Source organism: Plectropomus leopardus, chromosome 6 (assembly GCF_008729295.1).
Source record: "Plectropomus leopardus isolate mb chromosome 6, YSFRI_Pleo_2.0, whole genome shotgun sequence".
Classification (NCBI taxonomy): domain Eukaryota; kingdom Metazoa; phylum Chordata; class Actinopteri; order Perciformes; family Serranidae; genus Plectropomus; species Plectropomus leopardus.
This window is the reverse complement of record NC_056468.1, coordinates 6,094,729-6,122,558: the sequence shown is the minus strand read 5'-3', so window position 1 is coordinate 6,122,558 and position 27,830 is coordinate 6,094,729. Positions and strand designations below refer to the sequence as shown.

Here is a 27,830-nt window from a genome sequence, read left to right as displayed (position 1 = left end):
CCTGAGAGCCTCACCTGACATTCGACTAGCTCACATGCACTAGCAGGTGCGAAAGTTGGAGACAGGTTGCAACGATTCAGCAGTTCAGACCGGAGTTTGGGTAAGTTTTTCACTAATGCTGGCGAAATTACTGGAAAACTAGCTGTTAAGAGGTAGTAGCTCAGCAACAATCGTCTTGGTAGCTAGACTGCAAATAAAGTGATGAGGAGTAGCACCTGTGCAGCAAGCATTTCATTTCATTTAAGCGGGCTAATTTACCTGAGTGCCATTATTGTCAATATTAAATAAATAATACATCAGTAAATTTATATGAACAGGAAATAAATATGACTAAAACTGAATCCATAAAAAAAATGGCAAAACCAATCAATTAATTAAAAAATATATAATATACATGTATATTTATTTATGGATTTATTTCCGTCATATTAATTTACTTCCTGCTCATATTTATTTATTGATATATTTATTTATTTAGTATTGACTAAAATGGCCTTCCGCAGTTACATGGCTCTGCATAAGAGAAACATTTCTGTTTCAGTTTTATTTGCGAAGAATGAAACTGAACTGCCTTACTGGCTGTAATATTTACATTTTACTACATGCTGAACATAATATAATAACCTTAAAGGTGGATGCAAAAGTGTCAGATCACCTTTTTAATGGTAACTTATGCTAATATCATAATATTTTCATTTGATATAGTCATATAAAAAATTAGGCAAATTACTGTATATTCTTCATCATATTCTTGTTTGGTTGTTTTGTTTTAAGCGACCGGTTATGCGACATGTAGGGTAAATTGTTGGGGTTTTTCATCCGTTACAGTTTGGTTTTTTTTATTTATTTTTTTTTACCCCTTCTGACGATAGCTGCTGCATCACTTTAGGCAACAGCCTGTTCTCATTTTGTCTCTTCACGTGCTCATTTACTGGATGCCACAGATGTGTGTGAGAAGCACCAAAATATGGCGCTATCATTCTCAGCCAATGGGCTGGCCGTTTGTAACAGGTTGCAGCTGGCGTCACTACCGTGGCGGGAACGCGCATCTAAGACGGGAGAGCGGTTGAGAAGGCATCGGGATCGCGCTCATCTGTTTGGCTGGCAAATACCTCCGGTGTAACAGGCCGATCATTATGGGGGACACAGGACCCCGAGGCGGGATAGACCCTGACCGACCGACCGCTGCGCAGAGCTCATCCAGGCGGTTTATACCGGGATAAAAACATTTGGTGTGTCCAACAACAAACAGCCAGTGTGAGGTGCAGAGGAGGCGGTGTTTGCTGGGATTCAATCAGAGCCAGAGTCGCGGCTGGTAGGTTGACTCGGAGAGAGGGACGTGAGGAAACTGAGAAGACAGCAGTTTATAATCGAGGTGGATCCAGCTCGACATTGCGGGAATGATGGATGAATTGTCGATTACAAGCTGGTCCGGTCAGCCCAGCCCTGTCGGAGCAGGGTGGGTTCATCCGGAGTGAAATCAGTCGGCTCTTATCCGTTGGCTTCTCCTCCGCCGGGCGGCGATGTCCGCTTTCTGCCTCGACCTGCAGACGTCTGCCGTGGTTTCAGCACCACTGGAGCTGGACAGCGACTGCATGGAGCCCCGGGCCAGCCCCGCCGCTCAGGAGCCCGGCGGCTTTCAGGGTCACCCGCTGCGGCACGCCGGCTCCGGAGGCCTCGGCATGGCCTTGGAGGAGGAACTGGCCATGCTCACCGGGGAGCGGGACGACGAGGAGGAGCTGCTGGACCTAGAGACGCCTCCGGCGGGGCATAGCGCAGACTTGCTGTCGCTCTTCCGTCAAAAGGAAAAAGACTTGGTTTTAGCTGCTAAACTCGGCAAAGCTTTGCTGGAGAGAAACCAAGATTTGACCAAGCAATATGAGAAAATGCACAAAGATCTCAACGAGAAACTAGAGGTAAACTAATAAAGTAATCTAATTAGAATATAATTTAGTCAGGTTTTTAATGCTGGTCTAGGCCTCTTCCTGGTTTGTTCTCCATAATACTTTAGTGAAGTTTGGGTCTTGACAATGTAAACAAACTTAAGACCACCATAACAAATGCTGTCTGTAGAGCTCCACATTCAAATTACCAGAAGTGAAAGCAAAAGTGTCAAATCACATTTTTATGGGTAACTTATTGTTATGCTAACATTATAATATATTAGTTTGATATAGTCAGATATAAACTTAGGCAAATTACATTCTTCATATTTTTTGTTTTGTTTTATTAATTAATTTATTTATTTCAGTCTTTTTTAAAATATTGACTGAAATGACATATAAGAAAGTGCACAAGGATCTCAGTTAGAAATTAGAGGTAAACTAAAGAAATAATTTAATTTTAATATTATTTAGTCATGTTTTAAGGCTGGTCTAGGCCTCTTTCTGGTTTGTTCTGTAATACTTGAGTGAAGTTTGGGCCCTCACAATGTAAAAAAACTTAAGACCATCATAACAAATGCTGCCTATAGAGCTCCACATTCAAAGTGACATGGGAGTGTTTCACCTTGCAGGCTCCCATTTTTTATAGTAGCAACTATAATAATGTACCTAATGTACTACAATCTGGGCACTAGTTAGCCTGCATACAATAATTTGAAACTTGCTGATCATTCATAGTGTAACATGGTTATACCATAGCCTATTAATTTCACACATCATGTTTACAATAACTGCTGTACAGTTGAGCTTTTGTTCTTGTTTTCAAAATCCTTCACTCAAGCCAGCACGTGGCCTGAGAAACCCCTAAAGACTAATCCTGTGGCTGTCCAGGGCCTACTGTAGCTACTGTACATCTGTTCAGCCCTTTGATCCATATTCATCCTCATGCTCCAGCTCAGAGAAATAATCTGCCTGTTAACAAATAACAAACTCTTATGGATGTTTTTACAACTCCTGGTATCCTATTCCAACAGCGCCTGGTGTTGTTTTTATTCTCTTTGATCCCTCCTTGTGTTCGGACGTATAATCAGAGATGAAAATAGTGGCCACACAGATGCCAGCTGCTTCAGCCTTGGACTTAACCGTAACAACAACCCCCATCCAAACTCTGGCAGCCGCTGGTGGTGCAGTGCATCTGTCCACCGTTCATTGCCATCCAGAGAATAGAAAGAAGCATCCTATTATCTGAACTGTCACTCCAGGAACAGGAGAAACAAGGCTAGTTCAGTTAAAAATCACTGAATTATATCCTTGCACCAGATTAAACTGCTTCTTACATTTTGGGCCGCCATAGTTGCACTTATTGTGACTCTTGCACTGAAAGAGCATTTCTTGCATTTCTGGAGTATAGCGCAATACTCAAATTTTCATCATTCTTAACATCATATATTTTTAGGTTAATGCTAAATGTATACTCATGGCACAGTGAAAACATCCACACCCAAAAGTAGAAAAAAGGCAGACATAGAAGATAAAACGTTAAGTATGGAAAAAAAAAACATTGTTTGTATGGAAGCATATAACTACCAGGTAGGTATTAACATGAAAAGTTTCTTGTAATACCAAGATGTTATTTGGGTTTTTATAAGATATTTTCATGTAATAACAAGAAAATTTAGTTGTTAAAACAAGAAAAATGTCTTGTCATTGCATGAACACATCTTGCTATAACAAGAAAAGTTGAACAAAAAATTAGAACAAAAGTTTCTTGTTCATGAAAACCTCTTGTTATAATATGATTTTTTGTGATAACGTGAAAATATCTTGTAATAACATAAAAATAAATTTTAAAAATGAAGATGTGTTGTAACAAAACATGCAGTGAAATATTTTAGTGAAATATTTACAAAGATTGAATACAACTGTCTCAGTCTGTTGCAGCACCAGCATCTGTGTCAAGTCTGACTTTGTCACACCCTCAGTGATTTCAGTGGTACTTCTGTTTTGTAAAACTAGGTCAATACTGCACATTAAATTCAAGCAAATCAAGGTTTAACCATGTCACCCTCTCTCCCCTCATCCAGCACTTGGAGCAGGAGAAGCATGAGCTGCGTCGGCGTCTAGAAAGTCGAGAGGGGGAATGGGAGGGCCGTGTGGCCGAGCTAGAGACGGACATCCAGCACCTGCAGGGCGAGCTGGAGCGCCATCAGGTCCAGCTGAGAGAAGCTGACAGAGACAAGACCAAGGCCATCAGTGAGCTCTCAGAACAGAACCACAGACTGCTGGAGCAACTCAGTAGGGTGAGGAGCAGTGTGTGTGTGTGTGTGTGTGTGTGTGTGTGTGTGTGTGTGTATGAATGCATGTGCTTCAAAAGTTCTGCTTCAGGCGGGCTGGGCAAATCTGCATGGAAGATTTAATTAGTCTGGGCTTTGACTCACTGTGTCACATGGTCTTAATGCTGCTTTAAACAACCTTCCACCCTGTGTGTGTGTGTGTGTGTGTGTATGTGTAGTGTGTTGTCTCCCTGGCCTGGCCTCAGGGCCACTCAGTCCAGTTCAAGTCTGCCTGGCTGACATGACATAAGATGCTCAGCCGAGTGAGGATTCATCATCCCTCGGGGGTCATCTACCTCGGTTCAGCCTGTCTCCATCTAACTCTACCTGAATTATGCTAACTCATCAATTTAAAAGTGGAGCTTCCGGGCCTTGTGTTGAATAATTTAGAATGATTGGACTGCACACTTATGCAATAGCACTCTGCATATTGGCAGGTAATTTGAGTGCAGTTATTATGACAGGAAGAGTAGAAAATGTCCTAAATGAGATATTCAGATAAACTGACTGATGGACAGACAGATACATACATGCACTCAAGGAGGACTTGAGACTTGATGATGTGACCTACTGAACACATCTCAGGAGAAACTGAGATTGGCAGTACATGCAGATTGATGGAGCTGAGCTGAGAGTGCTGGCATTTGTAGCAATGTCTGATTAATCCATGCAAAGGAGTTCAATACAACTCTTCAGTCTGCTGATCTACGCCACAACAGACACTTAATCCATAGAAAGTGGTCACTCAGGTGTAACAATGTAACAGCTCTGCAATCAACTGTATCTTTGTGGAGTTTTCAATGTAAATCTTTAATGAGATGAAGTACTAAAATAGATGCCAGTTTAATTTTTGAGACTATTCTCTACTTGCACGATGTACTGCAACAATACATTAGTCAATTCAATCAATTTATTTGTCTCATGAAACCTTAGAAATACAATTGTGGGTAGAAGCTCTTGCTGAGCTCATAATTTCCGGTGCCTCTCACCGCTGGCCTGGAGTAACCAGTACCCTCTTCCCGACCTCAATAAGTAGAAAAGTATGTTATCTGCTCAGTTGGGATCTTTGATGATTCTCCTGGTTTTGTACTTGCAGCGCTCAGTGTAAACATCCTTTATGGCAAAGCAGTACCTGTAGTATGTTTTACTGAATGAATGAATTTTACTGAATGATTTTTGCAGGGCCTTTCGGTCTTGTTTGGTGCTATTTCCGTACATCATTTTACTGAAATCCTGTCTGTTTACCTTCTATCAGCTCAACAGTAACGTTACTGCAATCTCCTAACTTTGCAATCAAAGTGCATTTTCATCCTTACATTAGTTACTTAACTTTTCACAGTTAGCTTTGTACATATTAGGGGTCAACAAATATTGTTTAATATTTGTTGATAACAATCTCCAGCACAAAACTTTGTTAAGAGCTCACATGGGAACTATAAAATAAGGAAAGGACATGATGTCACAGCATTCAAATTTTGCGCTTCAGCCTGAGTTTGGTGCCTCTTTTATTGAAGTCAATCGCATGGCCAGTCTGTTTGGAGACCAATTACAAGGAAAAAAATGGGCACAATCCGATAAAAGCATCAGTCGACATCACCTAATGTGTGTTATTTAATCTGATGGAAGGTTTTTTTTAAGTCAAAGCTGAAACAACAAAGATATGATGGGTTATACTGTAATTTGGGGTGCCCGCCAACTTGACTACCATAGAAGTGGCACCAAACTCTGGCTCCAATGCAATATTCGAATGCTGTCACTGGTGGCATGTTAGTTCCTAAACAGAAATGACATTTGAAAAATCCAATTTTATTATTTGTCCCAAATGGGAATTTGTGTTGCAGCATGGGTAAAAACATAATAAAAACACATAAAGCACAAACAATATGACTCAGAAACATACAGCTGACATTAATCTATACCCAAGATGACTTGCACTTCTGCACATTCAAACTCCACAGGAGCAGACTAATAAGTGTCCACCATAACTCCAAAGAGCCTATAATAATTTAGTGAGCATTAAATATGACATCTCCTAATAACAGAAACCATTCCTAATACTGTATACATCACCTTCAACAGGTCATGACAGTCACCATAATGCAGCATCAGGACCGGTGACATAAATGCTGATGCTGCAATATAGCACACAAGAACAATATGTACTGTTACTGTCACTCTAACATCATCATCATCATCAGTACAATATGTATAGCCTCTGTCACCCTATCATCGTCATCAACTTCATCAATACTACAAATACAACATCGTAATGTTACAAGTCACCCTATCATCATCGTCATCATCATCATCAGTACTACGTGTACAATATGTACTGTTACTGTCACCCTGTCATTGTCATTATCAGCATCGTCATATTACAATACAACATGTACTGTTACTGTCGCCATAGCATCATCATCATGAATGGAGACAGGAATAAGGAAGTATTTATACCTACTTTTTTTTGGCAACAGGTGTTCTTAGGTTTAGGCCAAATAGTAATAACTTCTACTTAGTCAGTGCAAATGGCTGATGCTTTTTTTGAGCACCTGATTATTAAATAAGTTATTTAAACTACTAAGCAGTACTTACTCACCTCTTTCACAGTCTTATCAAGGACATTTCTCACTTGTAAATAGAGAATAGTCTGTGTTATTGTAGGATTGACCTGGATTATACCCTTGGTTTTCATGTTAATTTGTCCAACCCGTCTCTTCATTTGTGGCCTCATTTCCACACCAGAAAAGTAACATTCCTTATCACTATATATTATGTTAAATTTCTCAAACTGTGTGGTTGAGCAGCTACAAATCACTCTGACACACTTTACAACTGATACGTCACAGGGATGAGCTTGCTTTCTAAGAGTAAGACTACATCATGCTGCCTAACCTGTCAAAGGGATATACAGCATAAACTCCTTTAAGACCATTATAACAACTGAAGGGCTGTAAACAAAGGAATCAGTGTTGTCAGCTGCCAGGTAGGCTGGCAGTGGGTACCAAGGCTGCGTTTCAGGATGCCTCAGAGCTGTGCATACAAAGGTTGACAAGCCTATACGAGTGCTTTGATAACCCCGTCAGCAGCTGTGTCTATGGTGACGCTCACACTGTGTCGCTCCCCTTCCTGGGAGGAGATAGGATCGGCTGCAAAGGCACACGCTGTTCAGGGAGGAGACAGCTCTGTGTGGTTGATTTTAACCCCCAGCTCACTGCTGTGCAGAGCAGCTCTCCCTCTCATCTCGGGTCAGATTTTTTCAGCATCCTGCCTTATGTTGCCCCGACACCATCATCACATAGCAATCAAAGGCTGGTCAGTTGTTATGGATCCAAGCAAGAGCTGGCACTTAGCATAATTAAACTGCATTTAATTTAACTGAAACCTGGGTGTGGGAATCTATAAAGATATTCCCTTAAAGTGGTAGATTGTGTTTTGGGCAAAGGGGGGGCATATCTTTGTGGTCTTTGTGACTCAGTGAAATTTATGAGACTTAATTGACCGCATCGATCCAGATCCATGATTCAGTGAATTGGGCAGACAGAGGGAGACCTGCTGGGTAATAGAACAAATGAGGTCAGTCACAGCGCTCGCTTTCTTGCTCATTTTTATCTTCCTTTCTCTTTTCTTTCTTGCTTTCTTCTCTCTCTCTCTCTGTCAGTGCTCATTATTGAGCACTGGACTATGACTAAGTAATGTTAACTGTTTACAGCTCTGTGCATGTGGAGGCAATGTAAAACTACCCTGAGGGAACTCTACAGTGGTGAGGTCCCTGAGGGCCTGCTATTTTCATCTGCACCTTCTGTTTCTCATAATAGTTAACTCTTTAAAACACAACAGTTATTATGACAGCCCCCCCCCCCCCAGACTATGGCATAGTGCATATTCCTGCACTCTGCTCAAGTGATTCTGATCTTTTTATTATTGTCTTTTGACATGTCTGCTCAGAGTGGCGAGGACGAGGTTTTGATAACTGACAGAACAACCACATATACAGCCCCTGGGTTTACAATAACATACAAGAGGAGCACATAAACGAGTTTGTTACCAGCTACCATTGCTACACCACAATCACGATATTGCAAGGCTGTAGCCATGGAATTAAAAATACCCCCCCCCCCCCCAAAAAAAACCCCAACTAACACAGCTGTACAGTATACCTTACAAATATGCAATAAATTAAAGCTACAACTGTATACATGCAGCGCAATGTAAATAATTGACACTTTGCTCAGACATCACTCGGGATATCTAAGAAAATAACATAATGACAATAACATAAGTTGAATACACTCATGAGTACCATTGTTGTTTGCTGGGTGTATGTGTGGCTACAGTACTGCAGGTAACTTAGCTATAGCTGACATTAATGACTGGCGATTGATTAGTACTCACAAATTGTCCAAATTTCACTCCATGCATTTGACACTTTTTAGAAAAATATTATTTAAAAAAAAGTTACAGTTTCAGTGCAAGATGTGCAAAATGACGCAGTGACATAATGTGACCTTTTCACACTCTGACTGAAGTGGTATTAGCTGTATGATGTTGCAATAATAAGTTCACCATTAACAACAATAGCAACATTAACGGATCCTAACTTCACACAAAGCTAACAAGGGAAATATGCTCAGAAAGTATGGGCTGTCTGCAAGCCAATTCACAGTGTGTATAAATTATCATTTTCATAACACTTTATACAATCAATCTCAATCAACAGTGATGGAGCCCCATACACATTTTGAGGATATTTAAATAGGGGTGGGGGGGTCTATCCATCAAAATATGCATTATAATCACTAACTGGAATCTTGTATTCATCATTGCTGTCGAGGACTGAATTATCAAACAAATAAAAAATATATTTAAATTGATAAATCATCATCAATTATTATTCATTCATTCAATCATTTTATTATTATTATATTCAATATTGAATTAAATTGGATATTTTTTTAAAAAGTGCACACAACTCCAAAATCTCAAACAATATATAGAGGAGCCTCACTTATGTAATTTGCCTTTGAAACTCATCACTTTCTGCTAATTTTGTCCAAATTAAATAAGTTGATTTATATGTGAGTGCCGATGTTCAGTTTGTTTCTGAAATAAATTGAGGACATTTGATTTTTTTTGCATTTCAGTCATGTTTTTTAGAAGAATTAATCATTAACTAACGTTTATTTACCTTACAGCCAAAGATTATATTTAAGAAAACAGTGTGTTGCCTTCCTAACAACAGTCAGTTCTTAGCAGGACCTTAAATTGGTTGCAGTGGGATGACCTTGAGAAGGCAGGTCACTCTGTAGGAAGTGATGTAAGTCACAGTTTAAAATACAGCCCTGAGGGGATTAGGCTATAATCCGCGCTAATAGCTTCGCCATATGCATTCAGCAAGGAACCAAAACAACTCCAGTCCATACTCTAATTAATTAATAACAGCAGGTAGAATAGATATTGGGACAAAGAAGATCTAAAGTTTTAGTCTGTGGCTCGTCACATCTTATCCCGGGTTGACACGAATACCCCCAGGGATTATTTCTTTTTGGGATTTTCCAATACTGGGTGATAAAACTATATCATATATTCCATAAACCCGGAGAAATCCATTCTCATTGATCCAGGGGTAGAGCCTAGGAGGTGTGTTCTGGTCTGTATGGCTCCTGAGTGTGAGAACAGCCAATCTCTTCAGGCCTAATCTGATCAGAGCGAACCAGCAGGAAGGGGACCTTTCTCTAATTACATTACCACACATGCTCAGAGAAGGCCGGGGATGCACTGACTCCAGCAAAAGTGTCTGCATGTTTTATGGCCATGGTCAATTCTGCTTCCGTCAACCTCTAGAATTTACTTAATTGAACATTGACAGCAGCCTCCGGTGACGCATTTAAGATGTTTATCTGAGACTATAGGGGGAGAAGTAATTCAATTTTTCTGACTTCTCATTTACAAGAATTTAACAAGCGTGATGTTTTTGAGGTGGCAAAAGCAGAACGTTGGCATACTACGTTGTGTGTGTGTGTGCGTGCGTGCGTGCGTGCGTGCGTGCGTGCGTGCGTGCGTGCGTGCGGGCGTGCGGGCGTGCGTGCGTGTGTGTGTATCCACATCACACTTTGCACAGCATTCACTTTCACTCCTCCTTATACAACCTCTAGCCAGCACTGAACACAGTCCCCAGGCATCTGTCCAGCCATCAGCTTCGTTTGCATCCAATCACCGGAGCACATAACATCTGCCTCCCACCAGCCAAAGGTAGCTGTTGCTCTTGGTATCAGCTCTCCGATTGGCACGTATTGTCACTCTCAGTGTTTGTTATGCAACCGTTTGATCGTGGGGTTGCCCATCCTCCACACGTCTAGACGAGGCAGCACTCTGTGAAAGTGACTAAGGAAAATACTAGAAGCATTGAGACCACTATTCGCGGCTCCCCACCCCATCCCACTTCTCCCGGGTTGCTATGACAACCAGAGTGACATGCAAATTGAAACTCCATGTGTTGTTACCATGGGAATGAGCTGTACAGAATGGCACAAGGATGCAGATAGTTTGATGCCAGGTTGTGCCACCGAAGACCTGTGACATACCTGCAGTCATACCTGCGAGATCAGGTTCCACAGCCACAGACAATCGGCAACTGAATCAACAGGAGTGATGTCTACTTTCTAAGTTTCAACCCTCTTCTGGAAAGCACAGTATTTAGTATTTACTCACATAAATGTGAAAGCAAAGAGACCGTAAGTAAACGTGACTCTGCTGAGCCCTACTTTGCTGCCCTGGATTCCGTCACAGCGGTCTGATTTGGCGGTTTGTCCTGCCACACTGATGATGCTTGGTCTGGGATGTGAGGAATTTATGTGCAGATTAAGTGAGTATCTGCAAATGAGGCACTCCGTGGTCAACTCTGTGGTTTTCCGACATGCTCTCAATCTGTCAGCCTATTACTGGGCCAGTGTGTCAGATGTCACTTCACCACTGTGACCTGCCACTGCACTGGCCTACAATGACTGCACATCTGTTTCCCACGCAGAGGACACAGAAACGTGATCACAGAGAAACTCACATCTGGCCACTATAGTTTAATACCAACTGGCTCAGAGACATTTGCTCACTGACATGTTATTTTGGCTTATATTCCAAAACTTGAAAATGGCTTAGAGGACTCCAAAGCAAAGACAATAAGTTTATTTTAAGTTTTATGGAGCTATGCAGGTTCATAATCTTTAAAGTTTATATTAAAGCATATTAGGCTACTGCAGAAATACATACTGGATTATTTATTTTTCTTTTAGTCTACATCAGAATCCATCAACATTTGTTATTTTTTTTCCACAACAAATCACAATAAATAAACTGTGATTTATCTGTCATTATTAACCAAGTCGAAACAAATCATTTAAATCATCAGTACATCTAAGAAATAATACATTTAGATTTTATTTAATTCAGTTTCATTTATTTAGACAATGCTGTTTTTACTAAAGCAACTTACAATACTGGAATTCAACCATTTGGCTAGAACTCAAATAGTAATACCACCAACTTCATTAAATATGCTGATTTAAGTGCTAAATTTAGGTTTAGGTTTTTTTTGTTTGATTCGACACCTTCGTCACAGCTGGTTTTGTATTCCTGTTGTCCTGATGACACCTATTGCAGGGTGAACTACCACACAAGCTGTTTTGAGTACTGGCAGGTTGACTAACAGTGAGCATATCCATGCAAGATGCAGACACGAAATTTACAGGTGTTTAGTTAAGATTAAAAAAATTAAGGACACGTTCAAAGAAGAGTGTTATCTGAGCAAGGGGTCCAGAAGTAGTTGTACCATGGTCTCTATTATTAGTGTTGTTGTGCTTATCATTGTTATTACTTTAAAGGTTTATTTTTTGGCTTTTGCTTTTATTATTTATAGGACAGAGGGAGAGGGGGGATGACATGCAGCAAAGGGCCGCAGATCGGAGTAGAACCTGTGGCCGCTGCGGTGAGGACACACACCCCATGGTTATTATTATTAGATATAGAGCAACACAAACATCATGCAAATATTATCCATTGACCCATGATAATACGATACGTTGAAATTCATTTTTCGGCCTCACGCAGTTCTGCTCAAGGAGTTCATATAGAATTAGACATAAAAATACACAAACAGCACATACCTGTCAAAAACACACCAATCAGTCACGACCGTATAAAACAAATAATGTAAATAATCTCAATCAGTAGCACAGATTTTGGTGTAGCAACAGAATAGACTGATGTATCAACATATTTTTTAGCTTGTTGCATTTAAATGATGAGACGCAGAAGTTGGCCTCTTTTTAGAACAAGCAAGGGGTCTGTAGAGATGCTGTTAAGTCTGAGAATGCTCTTTTTATGAGTTGCCTGAAAGGAGTATGCCACAGGTTGGCCAATTATCTTTGCGCAAATTTGAAGTTGATTAGTTTTAAGTTTCACAGATAGGCAGCTGAGCCATAATGTACTATAATACATCATGACTCTAAATCTAAGTCTGCAACCACAGTATATGCACTACTGTATCTTTTTACATGTGAGAAATCCATGACGACAAACAGCATCAAACACCATAATGACGCCCTTGATGGGCAACTTTTCCATGAAATAGATATCCTGACTAATATCAAGTTATTGCTCTTTCCTGCATCAGCTTTGTACCAGCGCCTCTTGCCAAGTATCTATCTCTTACTTGTAAAACTATTGGAGTATTCCCTTGGTAGAGAGTAGCACATTTTTATGAATGGCAGTGTCTTGAGTGGTTAGTTATACCATTCATATATCTTTGTTCAGACTGGTCCTAAAACCTTTTATTAAAAAAAGATTAAGTGTAAAGAAATCTTGATTTCCTAGACCTTGTGTCACATCTAAGTCCTTCAAACTCATACATAGGACTATTACAGACAGAGCAGCAATACCTTTCTACTAGCATTTGCTTAATCTGCTTTGAGTACCAGATGAACACAGTTTTACATTTGAGTTGTCACACAATCATGACACCTACACAACCTATTAGTCATCGCTCAGGCTTATCAATTAGCTGTTCATCTACTCAATATAAACTGTTGTCATGATGTCATTGAATGACAAATTTGCTTTAAATCTTTCTGATATTTTGAATTAAAATCTTTCTGTTATTCAACGTATAATAGTTGCAGTGAAGTTATTTGGAGCCATGTTTTAAACCAGGTTTAAAGGATGTACAAGGAAAGATACATTTTTTTAAGAGTGGTGGAATTATTTAACCTGCATTATTATGGTTGTTTTACAAAAAAAGTTATTTCTTTATTATGTTATGGTCATATATTAAGTTTGAGTTGCTGTGTATCTTTGGGATGCATTATATGTGGAATAGTCCTTTTTGGAATATACATTGAGAGATGGGTGATCTATTCATTAATTGTTGTTTTAAAATACTTTGCAGAGATATGAAAACTATTTTATTTCAAACATTTTATGCGAGGAGAACATTTGAACTTCGACCTAATCTATTAATGTTCCTTAATTCCAGTTTTATTTTATTGTAAAAAGAAATTACACAGGGTTATTTCAAGAGTGCTGCATTATTAACTGCTCAGAGCAGAGCCCTTGAACGCACCACGACCAGCTGTTGATCCTCCTCTCATCTTTTGTGAGCGCCTTGAGAGGAGGTAGCAGTGTGTGGTGCCACCTAGAGGCGTTTCTTCAGACTGATATTAGTCATCTCCATGTTCAACCAGTGATTTAAAGACAAACCAGAAAAATTTATTGATAATGTGAACTCAAGCATGCGTGGTGATCTCCTCAGGGCCTAAGAGTGCTTGCCATGGTAATAAAACTGGAATTAGTATTCAGTGTGCAGATCAGTTGCTCCCTTTCTTACAGTCTTTTTGATATATTTACTGTTCATGCAGTCTCCTCAGTGAGCTGTAAAAAGTGAGTGGTTTTGAGGATTTTGCTGTTGCCATGGCAGTGATGATAATGCGAGCGGTAGCTTCCTGAGTGCAGCTTTATGCTAATGAAGCTGAGCCAGGCTCTGTGTGGCCTGATCCCACCTGTCCAATAAGCTCAACTGATGCACTCAGGCTGCTGCTGGGCTGGATTGCACAAATACTGAGCAGTGGACTATTCAAGGCTTTTAAAAAAGGGCCATGACATTCAGACAAAATTGGGCTTTCAGAGAAACAGCTATCAAATGCACCATTTTACAGGAACAGACTGGAGAGGGATGATGTACAAGTGACTCTGTGTCACTGAGTACATGGTGAACATCAATGTGTTTATGCTTGTCTGTGTGTGTGTGTGTGTGTGTGTGTGTGTGTGTGTGTGTGTGTTTACAATAGCTGTCAGACTCTAGTGAGTCACCTCAGTATCTTTGTAAGGGAACACAGACTTAAAGAGCTGCTATTCAATCTTTCTAATAAAACTGAGAGGTTAATGTAACACATTTACAATGTGCTGTTATGTCAACTTGACCATAAACAACGATTAAAGGAGAACACATCTGATTTTACAGGTGTGCTGCAAAGACTGTGTATAAAGATGGATGATGCGCACCCACTTACTCCTGTTATGCTTAAGTAAAGCTAAAATATCCCACATACAGCGAGTTTTTAGTTTGGCTAAGTTTGTCCCATTCACTAATATGGAGGGGAGGGCTTTATGACCTATACTGCAGACAGACATCAGGGGGCGATCGAGATTGAAATGTCATACTTTGGGGGAACAGTCATGTTGTCCATTGTTATATACAGTCTATGGTCTGCTGCACATGTGAAAATAGTTTTATAAAGCCTTTAGTGTCTCCAGAGGGAGCTGTGAAAAGTCTGAATAATGCCCTAAAGTGATGTCACTTAAGACAGTGTAGTGTGGGTCTATAGACCCCAAAAAATCTGGGGGTGCAAGTTACAAAGAAGATGCTATGTTAGTTACACAAAAAATGACCAGAATTTTGACTGAACTGTCAGTTGCATGGTGTCAATTTTGACAACCCATCCATTGTGAGAGGGGAGCTAAATCGTTATAGTACTAATGCAAGAGCAGACACATTTATATCATATCTGGGCTATCTTTTCTTACTATCCTGTCTGTGTGTCTCCATCCAGGCTGCAGAGGTGGAGAGGCAGCTGTCCACTCAGGTCCATTCATTACGGGATGACTTCAGGGAGAAGAGTATGTCTACAAGCCAGCACATGACACGACTAGAGACTCTACAGGCGGAGGTGAGCCACTATCAGCACCGTTTTTAACATTATGCATCACTTTCTACTAAGTACAGTTGATTGAATTGTACTTTTCAGAGTGCACAGACCTCGAGTAGTCATTTGCTACTTGCAAAAACAATGTTTGCAGTTATATTGGTAGTCAGCGAGAAGCCTGACTGCCTGAGGTGACAGCAGATCCCAAGAGAAGTTAAAGCGAGACTATGTAACTTTTGAAAGAATTTTTCAAACATTCTCCTTCATGCAAATAAACATGATTATGATTTTTTTTTTACCAATAAAACACAGCGCTGTTTATTTCAGTACACTCAAAAGTTTTGTTTCTACTGGCTTAATTGGTCAGATGTGACCATCATGGTGGCTAATGTTAGCAAACTTTAGATATTGCTGTGTGATTCGACTTTACAGAGACAATGTAAATATTTTCTGACCTTGTGTTGCTTTTGTATTATGTTTTGTACGTTACAGATGATAGGCTTGGATGGTATCTATTTTTTCGTTCCCTCATACTTTCCTGAAATTTCACAGGGGTTTACTGTTTATGATGATATTTGTGTGCAGTGCTATCTACCTATCCCCTTCTCCCACTTGACCCACGAGTTTGCAACACTCCAAAAGATATCTAAGCTTTAAAATCTGATAAATAACCAACACAAACTCACAAAATTTCAAGAAAGTTAAACAGAAGAATACAACCTTGCACCTCCTAAAATCAAGCATCTATTTTTCACTGAACTAAATATAGCATAACTGCCTTGTTAACTTATCAACACACTGAATTCAAACTTAACAGAAACACAATAAAACTCACCTAAACCATCTTAGTTAGTCATCTAGTACAATTTAGTCAACTGTTCTAACTCTGGTTCAGTCAAAATAAACCCTTAATTCATCAAGTTAGATGTGAAAATATGCTGTTTTCCCCTGCGCACTCTCTGCCGTTGCTCACCGGCTGTTTACAGCCCTGTAATGTTATGCCCACCACTTGTAGGCACCATGTTTCTCAGCTCAGCTACCTGTTCCACCAGTAGAGACAGACTTCTGGTGGCACATGGGGTGCACCACAGACAATACATCCTCAATACAGCCTCTCTGTATGAGTTAAATAGAAAGAGTTTATTTTTTTTGCATAACTTAATCCTTTTATTAAATTTCACTGGGTTGTACGGTATATGAGAGTATTGATGTGCAGTGCTACCCATCATGTAATGCAAAAAAAAAACGTAATATACTACAACAACATAATATACTCACCATCTGGGTCCAGGGGGTGGATTAGTGGCCGGAATGCAGGGAGATTTGCTGCAGACCAATCCAATTCAAAACACTGACAGGAATGTTGCTTTGTTGGGTTCATAGAGGTCAGTTGGTTCTGTTGGGGATATTACAGGCAGTCAACCCCAGGTGCAAAAAAGCAACAGCATGGCAACAGGAACTTGAAGAAATATAACTTATTTATAACCAGCTTATGGGAACAGACAGATGTATGCATAACAGAACTGGCTTTAAATGCAAGGAGGCAAGACAAGGAACAAACATCAAACCTCAACACCAGGGAAGGGAAAGCTGGAGGATGCGGCAGGAGGATGCTTAAGGAGGGAAACACAGGGATTCGCTAACAACAAGGGTGTGGTGGGGAACACTAGGGTGGAGCAAACAGACTAACACAGAACAGGTGTACAGGGAAGACTCTAGGAACAGGGAAGGATTAATGAGACTGTTGGAGGTCAGTTGTGTCAGAAGACAGGTGGGAAACAGACAAAGGCAGGAAGTAACACAAGACATGACTCATGAGGAGCTTGACTTTCAAAATAAAACAGGATATAAGGTAAATGGATGAATACATGAGACGAAAAAACACAACACTACATACGACCACCCCGAATAGCAAGTTTGTAACGAGTTTCTGCAAGCTCTCTTTTCAGTCTAATAAATAAACCGTAAGGTAACAGTCTTACCCTTTGTCCTTATGAAACAATACAGCATATCCATGTGAGTTCAATAGAAAGATGAGTGTTTGTATTTTTTATGGCATTCAAAATCATGGCATTGGGATTTTTAAATATCTTGGTATATCTTAATATCATGATACCACCCAAGCCTAACAGATGTAAAGAAGCTGTACCACACCAGGAGATGTCTTTTTTTCCTGCTTTTGGTCCATTGCACTCACTCTCAGTGTGGTCACCTAATATTGATGTCAGTCCGTCTAAAACAGTTGACTCCAGGAATTTTAGGAATTTTAGGAAAATTCAATGTCCCATTAATGCGCAGTTACCACAGGGGCTGCTGTTTAACAAAAGTTACACAGTCTCGCTTTGATGTTGGAATTCTTGGTAAAAAAAAATAATAATAATAAGGAAATAGAATCACACTAAAGGGAAACACTACTTTAAACAAATGCCCTGTTTTTTTAGGAGATGATGTTCACCTTTCACCCACCATGAAGTGTTTATTCTGTCAGGGCAAATGTGGGATTACTCTCAAACTACTTTTTCTCTCTCTGTAATGATTATCTTCATCTCTCTCTTCACCATTCCTCCTCCCCTCACTCTCCTTCCCTCTTGGTTGGAGCAGCAAGGGCTAGAAGTGAGTGGTTACCGAACGCTGCCTGTCGCTCAGACTGCATGCCGCATGTAACGTCTCGCAAAATAATAGAAACAAGGATTGCACCATTATTTTCTTTTGAATCACACCTCCTCTGTCTGTAAACCAGCCAATAATTGGGTAAAATACTATCAATTCATAGATAGTAATACTGTAGCATTGTACATTTAATGTTTTGTGATATTCATGTTTCTGTCTCTCTAAAAATGAAAAATTTGCACTTGACATTTCCAAATCCTTACAGCAATCCCTGTTTCATGACATCGAGCATGAGGAACATGCTTGGTTATTGGAGCATGAGATGTATTGTGATGTCAGCTGTGTCATGTATGATGATCAGCCAGATGAATCATGAACAAAGGCACTGTAAGAGCATAAAAACAAATCAGATTTCCCCATAGCCTCTCTTCAAAGTGAGGCAGAAAACACCCAGACTGCAGAGCCTGTGCTATAATTGGGAGAAAAGGCTACCGCTCTATATTTAGATGAGATACTGCAATGTCTGGGTGCTCCCACTTTTCCCAATGCTTTGCCTTTATATGACATATACTGATGACTAATGGCTTTTTGCCCTATTTGTGTGACGAGAGCGACTACAGCAGCCCCAAAAATAACCCAAACCTGGCAATGTGGACGCTCATATGGTAATAAAAACAAGTGATCCACATGTAAGCCCGTACCCTGTGAAGTAGGTTACCAGATGTAGGTCAAAAGCAGGAGGGATTGAAATGAACTGATGTTTGTTTAATGGGGAATCTGTCAGAGGCAGCTGCAAGGTAAACAATTCACTGGGAACATGTTGTGTTTCTGCAGTGCTAGCCTTCAGTGGAAAGCCGTCACACATGTATACTGTGGAGTAAGCTGAAATCAAGCTTTGTGGAGACGCTAACATATCACCAAGGCATTCCTGAAGACGAGGGTGGCAACTGACGCCTACGCCCCTGCTAGGCAACAAACATTCTTTAGGCCAGTGGGAGTACTTTTTAATCTTGTGTAAGAGCCCAGCTTGCCTCAGAGTCAGAAAAAACAACAAGATTTAGCCTTTAATCAGCTCCATAGCTGCCCATCGGTCCGCTATCGACCAGAGAAATCGAAACAGTCCTCAGTTTCTGCGATTAATTCCTCTTTCCCACGGCGCAGTAACTAAGCGGTGCTGTTTGACATGTTAGATTAAGATGCTGTCAGAGAGGAAGATGGAGCTGGAGCGTCGGGTGCACGCCATGCTGGAGGAGAATGAGCTGCTGCAGAGTACAGTGGACGACCTCCGAGAGAGGACGCTGGTGTTGGAGAGGCAGTCTCACGAGAAGGACCTACAGGTACAGACCTAAAATCTTAAAAGAATAACTACTAACTGTAGACATTGTGAGTAAGTAACCTTCTATAAAGCTGTTCTTGTGTTTATACACTAAAATTTGTCCTTGAGGTAGTCAACTGACCAATCAGACCTCTACAGGTGCTTTTTCTACACTGTTAACCCTTTGAAAACTAGAGCAACATTACTTTAGTTGTGCTGCTTTCACATGCCTTTTACAAGTATTTAAATCTTTGAACCATGAGTGAATTGGTGCAATTTCTTTCAAAAACATGGGAAAAAGGCAATGAGCAACTTGGCAATACATTTTTTTGCAAGAAATTAGTAAATTAAGAAAATTGCTTTATTTAATAGCTACTAAAAAATGTCTAGGGGAAAAGGAAAAAGCTAGGGGGAATAACTATACAACTATCATAACTACATATTTAAAATTATGTTACAAACTTATGATTTTAAGCAGTTTTTCCAGGTAATTTCTGTGTTTTGTTTGATTTATTTATTATTTTTGATATATTATTTATTTGACTCATTTTCTTTTTTTTTTAACTAATTTTTTTGCTCATTTTTGTGTAATTTCTTCTTTCTTTGCTAATTGTTTTCTTCACATTTTTTTGAAAGAAAACAAGCCAACTTGCTCATGTTTCAAGGGGTTAAGTCACAGTTTTTCCTCCTGTGCTGCGTCCAGTTACGGCAGAGCCAGCTGGAGCTTCAGGAGGTTCAGGTGTCCCACAGGCAGCTGACTGCTCGGCTGGAGGAGCTGACGGAGGAGCACAGCCTCCACAGCCTCACCCCGCACCCGTCCAGCCTGCTGTGTGAGATAGAACAGAGCATGGAGCAGGAGGAGCAGGAGCAGGAGAGAGAGCAGGTAGCTACAGTAGGGTTGTGTTTGCATATCAGATACTTTGCTTTGCTTTTTTTAACACTTACCTTGTCTATTCAGCTGCGTCTTCAGCTATGGGAGGCCTACTGCGAAGTCCGCTCACTCTGCTCCCACCTCCGGGGGAACGACGTTACAGATTCGGCGCTGTCCACTGACTCTTCCATGGACGAGTCCTCGGAGACATCGTCAGCCAAGGATGTGCCTACTGGGAGCCTCCACACCAGCCTGCTAGAGCTACGGAGGCTCACACAGAATCTGCTAGATGGCAACGAGTCTACGGTAATAAAAAAAACAAAAAACACACACAATCAGCACTGTCAGAAAATAGCCTCTATGTAAAACATTGAGGTAATGTCTCATGTTATGGCTCTGTTAATTTCCAAACAATCTCCTTGGAAGAATCATGTTACTCGTTATTATTATTATATGAAAAGTAGAGACAATCGCCCAACCCAGCTAGCAATTCTTGGTTCTGAAAATATTCTGAGAACAGTAAAATGCAACCAATACAATGCTTTAATAATGTGTTCAGCAGTGTTCAGTTTTCTTTTAGTTCTCAGAATGTTCTTAAAGTTAGGGTAACATTCTCTATAAACATGAAAAAATGTTTTTGTTAACATATCACCTTACATTACATTTTCATTAAAAGTGGTCTCTAATCTCAGTCGTCAATTTTCTGAATGTTGCCTTGAAAATGTTCTTCCTTTGTTCTCATGTAACATTGTGGGAACACTGTATAAAAGAACATTCTATGATCTGTCACCTCTCAGCATCAACCAAACATCTTCAGAATGTTGCAGTTATAACGTCATGTCTTAGTCAGCATTTAACTTTAAAGGAGAATTGTTTGCAATGATTAACATCCTTAAAACGTTCTTTGAACATTAGATTAAAATGTTTTCTTTAAAAAATGATTGCAACTTGCAGGTAACTTTGTTCCCTGCTAACAGGGAAGACACCATAGGAAGCAGCCACTCTTATTTTAGTTTGTAAGAGAGAACCAGGAAGTGATGTAGTAGTTTTTGTAAATTTAATGAAAGGGCATACAGTGGCAGATTTAAAAGGTTTTGCAGTGGGCTTGCCTCTGTTCACCTGCTTGTTTTCAGAGTTACCCACAGCTAATAAAATAATACATAATGAAAACACCCTAACACAGCCAAACTCTAGGAGTTTACATTGTTTATTGTATCCTGGGGGATACAGTCATTTGACAGGCTGTGGAGGGAGGGGCATTAAGTGAGTGAACTTAATAATAATAATAATAATGTGAAACACTAAAGTGGGAGACAGGTCAACTAACCAGGTTATGTGACCTTATGCCAGTATTAAAAAATATAGTTATCATAGGTAGTAAAATCCAAAATGTTTCCCTACGTGAACAAAGTCCATGGCCATGACGTACTTGTTGTATGTTTCATGTTTATTATATTTTGCAGGGAATTGTGTTTTACAAAATTGTTTTTTTTTTAAGGATGATTTTTTTCATGTTGTTGTTGAAAAATAATGATTTGTATTCACAACCTTGATAATTAGGTATTCAGTGTCCAGTAGTGTGTGTCTAGAAACCAAACGATTTTTTCAGGTTTCGGAGGTTTTAATGTTTGTAAAAGGCGTCTGAACGCAGCACATGAAAACTGATCAAGGTCCAGCTTTTAAAGGGTTAAGTACATTTAGCTGATAATACTTACATACTTTTACTCAAATAAGGTTTTTAGGACTATGACTTGCAGAGGATTATTTTTTGTGTGTGGTATTAGTACTACTACTTTAGTAAAGGATTTGAATAGCTCTTCCACCACTATGTAACACTTTATTAGATTAATATTAAAGTTAAAACGCAGTATGAGGAACCTTTTGGGCTCATAAAATTAAGTGTTACCAAGAGTTGGTGATGTTGCAAAGGTGAAATTTTTTTAAAGACGTTTTAAAGACAGCTAACTCAATAATACTTTGACAGGATGGAGCCTCTGTGGGGCTGTTTTCAGTATTAAGTTGTGGGCTGTAACAGCACATTTACTGCGAGTATGTGTTTTGAAATGCTGTGTGTGTTTTGTGTGTTGGAAGGGCTCACGGCGCAGTGATGAGGAGGCGCTGGAGGAGCAGGTGAGGAAGCTGGGAGAGGAGCTGCGGGAGGTCAGAGAGCTGTATGAAACCGAGCAGGACAAAACTCGCAGCAGTGAAGAGGAGGGGCTACAGCTGCACAATCAGGTACCGGCTCTGGTGACAGCGCTGTGCACGCGTTCACACATACAAACATGCTGCATATGTTTGCACTAATGAATCACAAGAGAGCAGGTGACACATACAGACGCGAAAGCGTGAGCACAATGCAGAAATATTTTTACCGAGGCAGATAAAGATTGCATCCAGTCTTTCTTGGCTGAATAAGATTGCAGTGAGGCGTGCTCATGACTAAGATGCAACATTTGTGATACAACATATTGCTGCATGTGGTAGAGGTCGACAGATTGTTGGCCTGGCCGATTACTGGGGCTGATATTGACATTTTGCCGATTATCTGTATTGGTATTTTATTTTAATGATAGGAATAAATAATTAAAAGTTGCAAAAAAAGTGTCAGCATCGGAGAAATTTTACTTTGCAAAACATCAGGGAGCTTTTTTGATGATTCATTTTTAGTTTAAATTTTCATGACTTTATAAAAAAAAGAAGTTTCAGGGAACTTTCTGTATATGATGTTGAAAGTTTCAGTTTTGATTAAACTTTTGCTAAATGCATTGTTTAGCAAAAGTCTTGTGTTGGAGATTTTCATTTTGTTGTAAATGCATATCAGTTCCAAATATTGGTTATTGGTCTCATTAAGCACTAATAATCGGTATCGGTTTTGGTCCAGAAAAACCAGTATCGGTCGACCCCTTGCATGTAGTCCTGAGTTTGTATGCCAGTGTGAATTTGATGTGTGTTGTTCGTAATGTAGGACATCGCTTCAACCTTGTCTTCTTTCTGCCAGGACAGCTCTCACTCCCCTGTGGGTTTAAAGTGCCATCTTACATGACTTACACAAAATAAGCTACACACGCACGCACGCAGGCACGCACACACACACAGTCAGTTGCTCTCCCGATGAACTGGGTCAACTCAGTCTCAAACATGAGCCGCCCTCGGACTTCAGAGACTGGATGCATTCTTAAATTTATGAGTCCTGCGTCTTACACAAACATCTGTGTCATTCTCCCATCTGACCTACAGATGGCGCTGCTCTCTGTAGAGATGTGCTCTCTCCGGGAAGACAATGAGCGGATGAGGACGATGGCTGAAGTCCGAGAACCCAGCGAGCAGCTTCAGACTGCTATCAGAGACAGAGACGACGCCATAGCCAAGTAAGAGCATGTCACATAAAAATATGCAGACTTAAACTTTATTTTACTAAATTTTTTTCAATTAAAATGATGCCAAGTCCAAACGATAATTCCATTTTATCACAATCTGGGTCTGGTATTTATAGTTTTGGCAATTGTTCCTAAAGGTAATTAAAGGGACAGTTCACCCCAAAATAAAAAAATACATATTTTTCCTCTTGGCTGTGCAGTCTAGATTGTTTTGGTGTGAGTTGTGTTGGAGTGTTGGAGATATCAGTTGTAGAGATGTCTGCTTTCTCTTTAATATAATGGAACTAAGGCGCACTCAGCTTGTTTTGCTTAAAGAGCCAAAAAATTTGAAAAAAACATTTGAAAAACTTTCAGTTTTGCTTTTCACAAATCATGACCCGCTTACTCAAGAAAATCCACAGACCTTGTTGTGAGCAGTTTCATGTAGGACCCACTTTATGTCCACCAAACAACAGCCGTCAACTGCATCACTGCAGAAATGGACGCGCACATTAACTCATGGACAAGAGCGAGCCAACGTTACAGCTCAGCTGAGGAAGACACCATTAATGTTTACATCTCGCAATGTCGTGAGCATGAGCCTCTTGTCCTTCTGCATGGTGATACAGCTGGCGGGCGTAGTTTGGTGTAAAGAAAATAGTTCCTACATGAAACTGCTCATAAGGTCTGTAGATTATCTTGAGTAACCGGGTCATGATTTCTGCAAAGAGATATTACTGTTGAGTTTTTCAGGTGCATTTTTTGGTGCTTTGAGCACCACAAGCAGAGTGCCAGTAAGACAGTTCCATTATATTGGAGAGAAGACAGACATCTCGACAACTCACTGAGCATAAAGACCGGAAGCTTGGAGAAACAGATAGCCCAGCTCTGTCCAAAGCTAACAGACTCTGCCTACAAACACCTCTAAAGCTCACTTAGTCATATCTTGTCTGTTTAACCCATCCAAAATTAAACATTTAAAACAAGTTGTGGCCATAAGGAGGTAATGTGCTGGACTGTTTCCTGGCTGGGAGCAGTGATTTCCTGGAGTCTCCTTATGACCATAATGTGTTAATTAACAAGCTTTAGATCAAAATTTTGTTACCTTAGCTTTATGCTAAGCTAACTTGCTGCTGACTGTAGCCTTTTATTTACCAATCTTTTCATCTAACTCTCTGCAAGAAATAAGTTGTTTTTACTGAAAGGCTGAAGTATTTCTTTAAAGAGTTGCGTTCATCACTGTGTTAGTTTCGGTAGACCAATCACGCTAGCAGAATGCCACTATTTAATGTGTGTTTGTGTGTGTGTATGTGTGTGTGTGTGTGTGTGTGTGTGGGGGTGTTGCAGGAAGAAAGCAGTGGAGATGGAGCTGGCCAAGTGTAAAATAGACATCATGTCTCTGAATAGCCAGCTCCTGGACGCCATCCAGCAGAAGCTCAACCTGTCGCAGCAGCTGGAGGCCTGGCAGGTGGGTCAAAGGTCACAAGTGTTATACGAGTAAAAGCCTAAAAGTCCTTTTGTTGTGCTTTGAAACTGCTATTTTAAGGTTGTTACGATAATAAAGCTGTTCGGTAAATGTAGTTTCTTGATAAATTTTTTTTTTACACATTTTTTGATGAAATCAGTAAACACACCATAATATAATGTGTATCAAAATGAAATTACACTAGCTGTCCATTTCCCTTCCCCTTCTCTGTAACTTGTGTTTACCGTCTATTTTAATACTTCTAGAGTCTGTGCATATACACTAAACCACTCAATTAACTTCTGAGAGTGTTTGTCAGGTGCTTGTCTTTGATGGGTGTCTGTAAGGAAACAGCCTGAGGACACTGTGTGTGTGTGTGTGTGTGTGTGTGTGTGCGCACGCGCATGCATGCGTGCGTGCGTGCGTGCGTGTGTTGCCTCCCTCCCCTCCCTCATCTGTAACTAGCAGCTCTCTCCTCTCTCTTCTCCCTGCCCACAGTTTGCCTCCTCAGGGCTCTTTACTGTTTGGCTCTTGTGGTTTCTGATCTAGTGGCCTTTCTCAGCTTCCGTACCACCCTTTCTCCCCTGTGGTACCCCCCCCTCCTGCCTTAGAGGTGAGCCCCGAGCTGCGCCATCTCGCCGTTTCACCCTGCACTAACCTGACTCCGCCATGCTGAGCCATTCCATGCTACGGTTAACTGAGTCAGGAGAAACGCACATCGCAGATCTCTGTCTCTCTGAAACCATGAACCACCACAGAGAACCATCCCAACCCACCACCTCTGTGTCCACCTGCCTCTGTCTCCTCCCTCCATACACCTGTAGCCCCTGAGGGTTTTTAGGTGATGGTCCACTGGTCAGCTTACCTGCTGAGAGATGAGCACACAGACACCAAAAACACCCCCGCTGCATCCCCAATAGATCATAAAGCTTAAATGGTGCTAGTTATATTAATGGTACTGCTGAGGGATATTAGGTGACAGCCGGAGTAATCAAAGGTTTGCATTCATACACTAAGTACTTGTTTTTAGTGTCCCAGAGCAGTTGTTTGCCAGCATGGTTTAGCAGCTTGTCAGAGCCCCCTGGTGGTGCAATCTGTCAACAGCTTGTAACAAACAGCTTGGCAGCAGTGTGTCTGCAGGTCCTGAAAAAGTCTTAAAATGTCTAAAATTAAATGTAAGTCTAGTAGCTCACCTGGAAGAGCAGGTGCCAGTTGTAAAAAGGCTCTGTGTTTGCCGCAGTGGCTGCAGGTTTGATTCCAACATTGCATGTCATCCACTCTCTCTCCCCTTAAACAAAAAAGAAAGAGTAAATCAAGTTATACACACAAATATACATATTTGTTTTTTATGAATCGATGATAAGGAACCCAAATCATTTCAGACAATGGCTCAACTGCAACAATCAGATTTTTAGAGAGCGTTTGATTCTGTTTCATCCATGTCGGTTTTATTGATATGTGTAGCTGTGACAGAGAGAGTCATTTCTTATTTTAATGGTAACATCATAGTGTTTGACAGCCAATCAAAGCACTCGTTGCACAAAGAAGACAAAGACTTGACTGATTTTAATGTATGATTTTATATTTTAAATTCTATAAATATATATGTATCCTTTAAAGTTAGTATACATTTAATGGTGTTTAAATTTCTTTTTGTCAAAATGTGGAGCTCTTCTGCATTAAAATCCACATTTCTGATGCTACAAATCTTTAAATCTACAAGTGAACATAACTCCTTTTACTTTATACCTTCACTTACCTGTTAGCAAGATTAACTTATCTGACTTTAAAATTAGGTTGCTTTTTCAGATTTTGTTATAAGGTCTGAATGTTCTTCTTGATTGCTGAATAGTAATCACAAGTATATCGCAAGCTTGTCGGCTTTATTATTTTGAGAGGAAAAATATCTCATTGTTTAACTCTTCACAACAGGTAAACATATGGTACAAAAAATGATATTGCTTCATTTCAAGGGGTCACAAGCTGGAAAAATCTGGGAATCACTGATTCAGAATATGATGTCACTTAAATACTTGTTATTTTCTCTTCTTATGGAATGCGGCCCCTGGTTATTCAGAACAGAACATGTTTTTTCATCATCTTCAAGGCTGGATTACAAACTGCCCAAATCATGCAGCTAATGTCCAGGAATCCAGGGCTGCCGAAAGCTCCACGGCGCCTGCACTTAAACTGATTTGTGCAGATACGTGACTCCTCTTGTCTATGTGTCGATGTGTCTTTAAGCAAAACATTGCACGCTGATGGTCAGAGTGTGTGTTTGATTTTTGGCACAGTATGAAATGAAATTATAAATACTAATACAAATTTTGAATCAAATTACCACCCTGCCAATCTAAGGCTGGGCAGTATTAAGTTGATCTGCTGGGGGTGAAAGGTGATTGTAGTGTCTATGTGATCAGTAACAGGTAACTTGATCAACGAGTCCAGTCTCCCAAGAACACCCTGTCCTGCTCCACCTTACACCCTCTCTGTGGCCTTTCTCTCCTGTCTTTGTCTCATTCACGTCTTTGTCCCCCGTGCTTCAGGATGATATGCACAGAGTGATTGACCAGCAGCTGATGGACAAGTACCAGGACGAGTGGCGCTCGGCCCCTACCTCGCTGTCAGGGTCGTCGAGGGCCCACGGCGGTCAGTCGTCCAGACGAGCTCACCGCATCTCCGACCGGGACAAGAGACTTTTCTCTTTTTTCAAAAAGAACTGAGCCCCCACTATTGGACTGGTCCTGAGCACAGCAGACAGACAGAGACAGACGAGGTGAGGGAGGAGGAGGGAGCGACATCACAGCA

General features: G+C 40.4%; 1 protein-coding gene across 1 annotated transcript; it reads left to right on the top strand.

Annotated features, from left to right (window-relative positions):
• Nucleotides 1-1,523: 1,523 nt before the first annotated feature.
• bicdl1 (BICD family like cargo adaptor 1) lies at nucleotides 1,524-27,830 on the top strand. Its single transcript, XM_042489030.1, has 11 exons — nucleotides 1,524-1,916; nucleotides 3,968-4,183; nucleotides 15,313-15,429; nucleotides 18,007-18,018; nucleotides 19,206-19,352; nucleotides 20,034-20,213; nucleotides 20,289-20,507; nucleotides 22,293-22,436; nucleotides 23,439-23,569; nucleotides 24,905-25,025; nucleotides 27,569-27,830. The coding sequence occupies exons 1-11, from the start codon at nucleotides 1,524-1,526 to the stop codon at nucleotides 27,743-27,745; spliced, it is 1,857 nt and encodes a 618-aa protein (XP_042344964.1). The 3' UTR covers nucleotides 27,746-27,830.